The sequence below is a fragment of the Oncorhynchus tshawytscha genome, linkage group LG07 (genome assembly GCF_018296145.1).
Source record: "Oncorhynchus tshawytscha isolate Ot180627B linkage group LG07, Otsh_v2.0, whole genome shotgun sequence".
Classification (NCBI taxonomy): Eukaryota; Metazoa; Chordata; class Actinopteri; order Salmoniformes; family Salmonidae; genus Oncorhynchus; species Oncorhynchus tshawytscha.
Genome location: NC_056435.1, coordinates 39,156,918 through 39,167,163, shown reverse-complemented (window position 1 = coordinate 39,167,163; position 10,246 = coordinate 39,156,918). Strand labels below are relative to the sequence as shown.

At 41.3% G+C, this 10,246-nt stretch overlaps 1 protein-coding gene across 2 annotated transcripts in view; it reads left to right on the top strand.

The window, feature by feature from the left end:
• Window positions 1-215: 215 nt before the first annotated feature.
• igsf21a (immunoglobin superfamily, member 21a) overlaps window positions 216-10,246 on the top strand; it is a 265,545-nt gene continuing 255,514 nt past the window's right edge. For both annotated transcript variants that reach the window (XM_024427139.2, XM_024427138.2), the window contains exon 1: window positions 216-689. In XM_024427139.2, coding sequence (XP_024282907.1) covers window positions 551-689 — 139 coding nt within the window. In that variant the 5' untranslated portion in view covers window positions 216-550. The remainder of the gene's footprint in view (window positions 690-10,246) is intronic.

Below are 10,246 nucleotides of genomic sequence, written 5' to 3'. Positions count from 1 at the left end.
AACTATCCACGTTCATTGCTGTTAACTGTAAATCATCACAGTATATGGGAGGTTATAATAATCTTTAAAAAACCTTTTCAACTAAGTAAAAACAAAATCCTGCAGAAATAAATCGGCTTAGTGGGCAGAATTAGAGGGGAAGGGTTTGGGGACAGGGTAGGATTAAGGAAAATTGTGCGAAATAAAGAGCGAGTGATCAAGAGTGACTGTGTGCGTGCGTCTGTGTCTGGAGGGCAGGATGATAGAGCGCGCAGGAGAGCGAGAGAGAGAGAGAGAGAGAGTGAGAGAAAGAGGGAGATACGCATTGACTGAGAAACATAGATTTTCATCCAACCTATCTGTTTTTTCTAATCCTCGACTGCACTGCTTAACGTTGATTGTCTAGCAGGACAATATTTTGTATTAGCCTATTACGTCGTTTCTTTTGACGAATATTGGTCCTCATTGCTGTAATTTAAGTGTATTTGTGGCGAACTTCTCATATTTCCCATTTATACTTAAACAGCATCATGAATAGTTTGTGGGCACCTCTCGATCTCATACCTTTGGAATGGTGGGGATTACACAGCCGAAAAACGGGGAGCATGTAAACGCGGATGGAGTTTGGGATTTATTGCAAAATAAGGGAAAGATGACTGTCTTCTCTTTGTGTCTCCTATTGTGCGCAGATCTACTGGATTTAGCTGTTGGTAAGTCATTATTTCTGCATAAAACAATCTGTGTGAGTGGGATACAAAAGCCTCTCTCATATTTCATCATTCGTGAGGTCATCATTTTAGAGACGCGTGTGGAAAGCAGATGGCTCAGTCCGTGTACATTTTAAGCACTTTTAATGTTGGTCGCTCATATTATGAACCATAGCATTCAATATGTATCATATCCACATACGATTGTCTCAACTTTTGCCCCTTCCGATGGAGTGAATGGTTTCCTTAAGACCCTAAAATGATATTCCTCCGCAGCTTCAGTTTTGACTGCAGGCATTCTCCGATATGATACCCAACTAGGGTTGTGTAAAGGAGGGGGCGGGGGGGTTAAATACACACACATCAAGCTATTTATTTGTAATGGTCCTTAAGCTTTACAGTGTAAAATTAAGTAATATTCTTCTTCTTGTTAGTATTTTGTTATGAGTATTAACATTATACTGTTATTACTTGTACCATACCACTAGCCTACTACTTTTGGTCTACCATGTTTTGCAATGTGATATAAATCAGCAACAGATCGCTTTCTGTTGCTGCCTTTGAATAATGGCATTCAGCTACAGTATAGGCTACCGGTATGTTTTGGGCGCTTGGGCGACTCACATTAACTGCATCCTTAGCTCAACTGCTCTCCATAGTAAGGACCAGACTTCCATTAAAAACAAATTAGCAATAGCCTATTATCTGTGGTTAAAGACAATTGGAACAGGTACATATCTCCCACATATAATAGTTAAGATGGTGAGTGGGAAACAGTTTAATCACAGGATGCTGCAACTTTCTGATAAGATCGAGGCGTTGTGTACTGCTGCATATTTTATAAACATAATCGAAGGCTGTACATGGGCTCCAGAGGGTTTGCCTTAAGCTTACATATAAGATGTGGATCAATAGCATTTATTTATCCAAACAAGGCTACATCACATTCACCATGAGAGTAGATTTTGTTTATTTGCCTGACACTCAAAGATTTGGCAAGATGTTACAGCATTTAAGCTAGTAATGTGTAGTTCGCTATCAAATAGTTATTTTTGATAGACTCTTTTTACTGACTCATTATTATTCGTTGTACTGAGTGACTCTTTCATTTTAGTCGTTCGTTTGACCTGCTGGTCGCAATTAATTCCACAGCAGTATTAATATGCGCTCCTCTGGTGACTCCTGAGACGTGCTTAGACCAACAACTGTCTGTCATATATGCACGCAGGCAAAATCGATCATGCTGAGGCAGCAGGCAGCATAGAGAAGACAAATACATATTAAGAACCGATAATTGGTGCATATGGTGCCATAATGAATCCATTAATTGATTATTGAACGTTATGATCTTTGTAGAACCAAAACATTCACAGCCTCTGCTCAACAAACTCGAACTCGAGAACGAACCGTTTGGGGTGCTCTGGTCCCTCATGGCATTTAAGCAAATGCATTTTGCCAATAGTCGTTCACCATCTAGTTCGATTGTGGCCACAACTAGGCCTTGTTTCAAATGTAGGCTGCCAATCAATCAACAAATGTACATAGTTTAAACCACGATTTTACAAGTATCGGTCCCAAATGACAGCTCAAATAGGCCCATTAAGGTGAACAACATGTGAACAAGGCTTGTAGAATCATGAATATTTCGAGTTTCCAGTGTATGTTTGCCAGTAGAGGTCCTGTATGCTCTGGGCATTATCGACCACTTTGCATGTGCACAGTATTCCGGATAATGGTTAAGTCATTATGCTGGAGAAGCAGTTTACATGCACCTTTCATATCCCGCTAACGAGCATTTCTGTATCCATGAATTAGCAGAATATTCCTAATTTGCCTAGTTTGCGGAAAGATTTCATGACATGCGGTGCGAATTCTAACAAATGTAAGCATCATTTAGATATTTCTCTGCTTATAATTTTCCGACATTAGATTGGCTATTTGTTAGGCAACTTGTCTATAATTAGATGCATGCAGCTTCTCTTCTGTCATTACTTAGCGCTCTAGAATACTAAATAAAGCCTTACTCACCAAAATAATGTAATAAATTGATTGAGTAAATCATCAACAATCTAGTAAATCATCAACAATCTAGTTGACATCAGTAAAGTTTTGCCTTTCATTTATGCTTTTCTCGCTGAACAAAGGAGTTTAGGGACTGGGGAGATTTTTCCGTGCAAAATTCCCATATTACATCAGTTTGTTGACCGGTTTTAATTAAGGAAATGAAAATCTTTGAAAATGACTTCAGTTCCTATTCCAACTATTGCTGTTCCTATCTGAACTGAGCCTGCGCATACCGCGAAAAATAACATCAAATGCAATAAGGTATTTACATGCCACAGTATCCTATCTATGATCAGCAAATCCCAGGTATCTTGTTCGGGTTTCTGAAAATCGGAATAGGAGCTATTAGGGTTATTGTAAAATGGATATGATCTTTATATGCGTCAACTCAAAAACACAATACTTGAGTATCCCGAATAATGATGGGATATTTGTGTGCATGTAAATGTGGTCACCGAATCGAACGAAATGAGTCGAAACATTCGCTCTTTTGACTGCACAAGTCAAAAAGATCAGTCAGTAAAAAGAGCCGACCTTCCCATCATTTTTTGAAGCAAGCTACATTCACACGTTGGCCTTCACAAATGTAATATATAGGCTGCCTCTTGACTGTCCTTTCCCATTCATACAATGTTAAAATAACTTTTTTGCTAAATAAGACGTTTGAAATACAGTGGCTGAGCAATCTAACCAACTGGTCACTGAAAGCAATAGATGGTGACAAAATATTATGTCATTCATTTCCAATGGAAGGTTTGAGATGAAAAGTTTGAGGAAAGTTGAACTTCACGCAAATCATCAATAATGCTGCTGCACAATAACCAATTGAGGGGGTGAAGACTTTGACACTTTCCTCTTGAACCGAGGGTGATACTCATTTTGAAGTCGCAGGCAGGGCTACATCATCTCGACACCATGAGCCAGATGTCTATCTTCTATATTCACTCCCCTTTGACCTCCTCCCCCATGAGAGATCCTTCCACAGTTGGGCACCATTGTCATGGGCAGGAAATGAACCCTAGTCTCACATGGGAAAAACCAACATGTTGACCATTTGACGAGGGTAACACTGATTTTGAAGTTGCAGTCAGGGATACCTCATCACAGGACCATGAGTTTGACTCATGTTGACTCATGTCCGCTACACAATGTCTGGAAATGGCATCAGCACATGATTTGGTCGCACCAACCTGAGGAGATAATGACCTAACCTGGGTCCCATAATGTACCTGCATTTCATACAGAACCAGGCTAATAATGAGTAGTCCTTTTTTTAATTAGCATGCCCCTATGTTCTTACATTGATTTGGATAGATCTTCTCAGGTTTCAATGTTAACTTTTTTTTGTTATCACTGTCAGTTTATAAATGCATTGGGGGCCTGTAATTTTATGTTTAAAAAGTAAGCCATTTCATCTAACATATCCAGGGAATGCATGATTGATATTTTGATGTGCAACCTAGCAAACGAAAGTCGCCTCTTCACTGTTGATGTTGAGACTGGTGTTTTGCAGGTACTATTTAATTAAGCTGTCAGTTGAGGACTTGTGAGGCGTCTGTTTCTCAAACTAGACACTCTAATGTACTTGTCCTCTTGCTCAGTTGTGCACCGGGGCCTCCAACTCACTCTTTCTATTCTGGTTAGAGCTAGTTTGCGCTGTTCTGTAAAGGGAGTAGTACACAGTGTTGTACGAGATCTTCAGTTTCTTAGCAATTTCTCACATGGAATAGCCTTTATTTGTCAGAACAAGAATAGACAGACAAGTTTCAGAAGAAAGTCCTTTGTTTCTGGCCATATAGAGCCTGTAATCCAACCCACAAATGCTGATGCTCCAGATATTCAACTAGTCTATAGAAGGCCAGTTTTATTGCTTCTTTAATCAGGGCAACAGTTTTCAGCTGTGCTAACATAATTGCAAGAGGGTTTTCAATTAGCCTTTTAAAATGATAAACTTGGATTAGCTAACACAACTTGCCATTGGAACACAGGAGTGATGGTTGCTGATAATGGGCCTCTGTACGCCTATGTAGATATTCCATTAAAAATCTGCCGTTTCCAGCTACAATAGTCATTTACAACATTAAAAATGTCTACACTGTATTTCTGATCAATTTGGTGTTATTTTAATGGACAAAAAATGTGCTTTTCTTTAAAAAACAAGGACATTTCTCAGTGATTCCAAACTTTTTAACTGTAGTGTATATAAATATCTATATAAAAAAGTATAATTATACAGATGATCCTAGATTGCATTTACAGTATATAGTGCTTTTCAATTAATCTCAAAACATTTTACATTGAGAAACTCACCACATCCAGCACCAATGTAAAGCACCTACCTGGTTAATCCATTTTAAGCATGACTACTCACCACACATCAGCTATCACAGTGGAGAGGTGAGGGGTTCATTTTCCAATTGGAATCATGGGATTATTAGATGGCCATGATTGTATGAGGGGCCAGGTTGGAAGTCTTTCCCACAGATATACACATAAAATTGCCATGGTATAGATACACAGCAATAGTTTGTCATGTTGTTCAGTATACTCCTTTTGCATTCCAATGCAGCTCTGTCTTCAATGTTTCTTGGCAGCGTGGGCATGTGTATTCTCACCTAAACGTCTTGCTCTCTTTTGTTTTCTGTGAGTCAACTCTGCCAGAGCAACTGAACGCCTAGTGGCTCTTTTTTTGTCTAGCTGGCCACTTTGTATAAGTACCCCCCACGTGGAGAGACTTTTTTTAGTCACCTATTTTTATGTGCACATTGTGGCAACACTCTACTGTCTATTATTGCTGAATTCCAAATGCTTCAGATGTATTTATTTGCTGTTCATGTCATGTGTGAGTCTGTGGAGAAGACACAAGCCAAAGGATATTTTGTATTGATTTGTAGCTTGCTCTAATGTATTCCATGTCAATTCTTTAGGTCATAGGGCAGAGTTTAACCTTCTACATTGAACTAGCCATAATCCTATTTACCCACGCCTCCCTCTCCTCCACAGGATCAGGGTGTAAATGCAAACGGAATCAAAAATCGATTGGAAACAGTTCCAATGGAGAGGACACATTTTGTCAGCATACATTTTGCATGAGTGATTTAGTTATTTAATGCTTTATACAGTTTACTAAATTGTTTGTAAATACCACAAGATAAATTGATGAATTTGACTAAATTGATATCATAAGATCATTATTACGTGATCTTGGTAATTCGATATGAAACCAAACCAATTTGAAACCAATTCAATATGAAAAAGGAAATCAAGTTGAAGGGTCCATTCCTCTGCCTAGGCGTTGCTGATGCATGCCAGATCTTACAACATGAGGTATTTTACATATAAGCTAACCACATCAAATGTTAAAGCAATCTCTCATTCACTGACACAGTCAGTGAAGTGGCACACAACCATTTGTTGATGCATGCAAAGTCTGAGCGAGGTAACACCATGACATTTAAACTCTGTGGGTTTAAAGGGCAATGTGGGATGAACAAAGCCCTTTTTTAAAATATTTGAATCAAGAAATGGGATGTGGTCACATGATGTGCTGCTGGTTGGATCTGATAGGAACATCTCTCCATTACAGGGTTAAGTATAGTAATAATCGCTGTTTAGGCACACCAGGGACAGAGGGCTCACGGATACTGAACATCATGTGTTATTCCAATTCCACAGACACAAATACTGTGTGGTGGCTACGCACTGTAGTTGCATCTCTGCTCTGTTATAGGCCAATGTACTGATTCAATTTTATCAACCCACATCTTGTTAAGACTGATCAGATAGTGAAATATTTGAAATCATAGTTTTAAATACAGCATTCTTGTTTGTTTTGGCTTGTAGTCTGTTTAGACTCTTTCTAGTTCTTTCAGACTACAGTATAAGTCATCTTAGATGTTTACTTTGATGGCTTGATTCACTTCAGTGGATCATAACACAGGGGGCAGATTTAGTGGAGAATGAAAAAGCTGTGTGTTGGAGCTGATCTGAGGCTTTTCTGTGCACTGTCCACGTCTGCTAGTGACAGCTGGGCTTGACTCACAGGAAGTAAGAATAGATATTGGCAGGAATATGGGCTTTGGTGGTGCCTACATCCACCAATCACTGGGCTTTATTTCAGGGCCGCTTTCAGCAGTTATATAAATGATTATGAACAAATCCGAAGCCTACCCTCTTTGTGGTTTAATTTGCATGTTATTTTGCTATTGTGTCAGCGCAGCTTCCTGATTTATCTGATGTGTGTCTTCTTTACATGCATGGTCATGTAATGTGGCAATCATGCATTGTGATTCCGAAAACATGTTTGGGATTACAGTGGGCACTGTTACGAGCAATATACGAATGATATCCTGAACAAAGTTTAAGTAGAGGTGCTTTTGTTCCATCTAGATGGAGAACAATGATTTCCTGTTGAATTCTGAACCTTTTTAACCTTGCAATTTGGATCTTCTGAAGCCTTGTGACCCCTGTAAAAAGAGAGGTATAAGAAACCACAAAGACCACAGTGACTCACACATTACGAAGATTTTCAGCTTTTTACCTCTACGTAGACCAATGGACTGCAAGTCATTTGGCTGTTATAGAAAATCAAATTGACCTAACATTGCCTTTCTAGTATTGTGTAGCTCAAAAAGCTTTCCCCCAGTGAAATAGCTTTGTGTTCTGTCAATGATAAGGAAAGGAAAGGAAAGAACAGAGATGAAAGAGGAGGCAGGGCTGGAGGCTTCTTCCTAATTAACTGTAATGTGTTGTTTAGATTCCACCAATACACAATGTTCCGAACTGCTGCTCTATAATGCTGCTCAGCTGTCATATAAAACTATTTTATAAACCGGTGTGGACCCATCTAGTTTACAATCATCAAATGTTTGGCCACACTCAATCATGTTTTGCATTATTTTTGTTTACTCTCTTTTTCAGACAGTGCTGTAGTTGAGAGCAATGGCCTTACTTTACTTTTTAGTACCCAATCAAAGATTCTTTAAGATTCATGCCATGATATGGCAACAAATGAATTTGTTTGATCTTTTATGGCACAATATTGAGCCACATACAAAAAAATTAACTGTGGATACCACCAAAGCTCATAGGGTCTTTGTAGTGGAGGCTGCCCATTAGGGTGTTAGGGGCTGCGCCCCACTTGTGATTGGTAAAAAAGTATATATAAATGATATACATTATGTAATTCATGGATTAAGTTTTAAATGCTCATAAAAGTGTGGTAAATGTGTACATTTTCCTGTTTCAAAAATATATTGTTTAAAGCTAGCCGGCTGAGATTCGGGGCACTCGGCTGAGAGTGAGACTCGGCCGAAGTCATGTGGCCCGAGTCTGGACCGCATTTGGCAGTAGTACTTATGGCTAGGATGCGGGGATTGAGCTCGGGTCAATTCCGGTGCGAGTTATCTTGCCCAAATGTATTACTTGGGGCTTGGGACGATTCTGGTGAGAGTTATCTGTCCCAAATGCAAATATTTCTTGGGGCTCGGGCCAATTCCGGTGAGAGTTATCTGGCCCACATGTATTACTTGGGGCTCGGGCCCATTGGGTGTCAAGGGATAACGATGGAGAGGAGAAGCAAGTACGGGGAGTCAAACATTTAATAGGGAACGGACATAGAACGATACAGCACACGGGTAACACAAACAAAATACAATCAATGCAGCAGAGCTGGGGAACTGACAAATATAGGGGAAGTAATAAACAGGTGATTGAGTGAGTCCAGGTGAGTCCAATATCGCTGATGCGCGTGACGAGGGAAGGCAGGTGTGTGTAAATGATGGTGGCAAGAGTGCGTAATGCAGGGCAGCCAGGCTCCCTCGAGCGCCATCGGGGAAGAGCGGGAGCAGGCGTGACAGTACTCACCCCTCTAAGGGCGCCACCCGGCTTCCCACCTGGGCGAACCAGCCGAGATATGGGCGCTGGGTAAGCCGGCTGGGGGTAAACTCCCCACAAACCGGCAGAGGCGTGGGAGCCTGGAAAGCTGGCTGAGGCATAGGAGCCTGACAATCCGGATGAGGCAAGGACGCCTGTCGATCCCGCTGTAGCGTGGGAGCCCGATGATCCGGTGGAGCATGACGTCAGATGGAAACCTGCTGAGCCAACCGAGGCAAGGAAACCTCTTGAGCCAGCTAGGACGTGGGAGCCCGACAAGCTGGCTATGCACCCCCGGTTCCATTGGCGGCGACCCAGGGCCGACGTCACCACCAATCGGAACGCCAGTACTCCCCAATGCTTCCTGTGTTGGCTGCTGCATTCTGTCAAGGGATGACGCTGGAGAGAAGCAAGTACGGGGAGTGAAACAAACGAGACAGGACAGCGTCAGCACACGGGTAACACAGACAAAATACAATCAATGCAGCAGCGGGGAACAGAGCTGGGGAATTGACAAATATAGGGGAGGTAATAAACAGGTGATTGAGTAAGTCCAGGTGAGTTCAATATTGCTGTTGTGCATGAAGAGGGAAGGTAGGTGTGTGTAAATGATGGTGGCAGGAGTACGAAATACAGGGCAGCCTGGTGTCCTCGAGCGCCAGGGGGGAAGAGCGGGAGCAGGCGTGACATTGGGGCTACTCTCTGGCAGATGATTACACGGGCTGCTTTATATAATTAACATTTCATTTTTTATTTATTTTTTCCATATTTTCCTAATTGTTTCTGTGATCAAAAAATACAATTAATGTTTTAAAGAAATTCTTTGAGTCCTGTGTAGTATATTGATACTTTGTGCAAGGCAATTTGATAAGCTTTAAAAACTTTGTAGATGGAACCTCCCGAGTGGCGCAGTTTAATACACTGCAGTGGTTGCTACAGATGCTGGTTTGAGACCCGTGCCGTCCGTGACTGGGAGACCCATGAGACGACACACAATTGGCCCAGCATTGTCCGAGTTAAGGGAGGGTTTGGCTGGCCGGGATGTCCTTCTCCGATCGCGCTGTCGTAACTCCTGTGGCGGCAAGGAGCATGCACTCTGACACGGTCACCAGGTGTATGGTGTTTCCTCCGACACCGATGTTTTTTTTGTGGATGGGTATAAACGCTGCCCCTCTGTGACCCTGCCAGCAGCTGCGAGGCCACGTAGGTCGTGCGAACATTGCTTGGATTGTTTTGCTAGCTATTTGGTATGATGGGGAACTGCCCCAATGAAATCGCAGGGTTTGATAGCATAAATCATAACAGCACAAAGTAAATTGACCATCCTGTCACCTCCAGTCAGAAACTCTGGGTCTGCTCTAGTCTCTTTCTCAATAAGTATCTTCCGCCAAACGGTATAATTCCGGACGTGAGACTAGATCAGGTACAGATGGTGCTAAAGCAAAAATAATAATGTAATTAATTAACTTGTAAATAAATAGTCATTACAGTCATTGGAGCTTGGGACCTGAGAAACGGAACATCTACACTATGTATAGAAACGTACGTGGACACGCCTTCAAATTTGTGGATTTTGTTATTTCAGTCACACCTGTTGCTGAGAGGTGTATAAAATGGAGCAC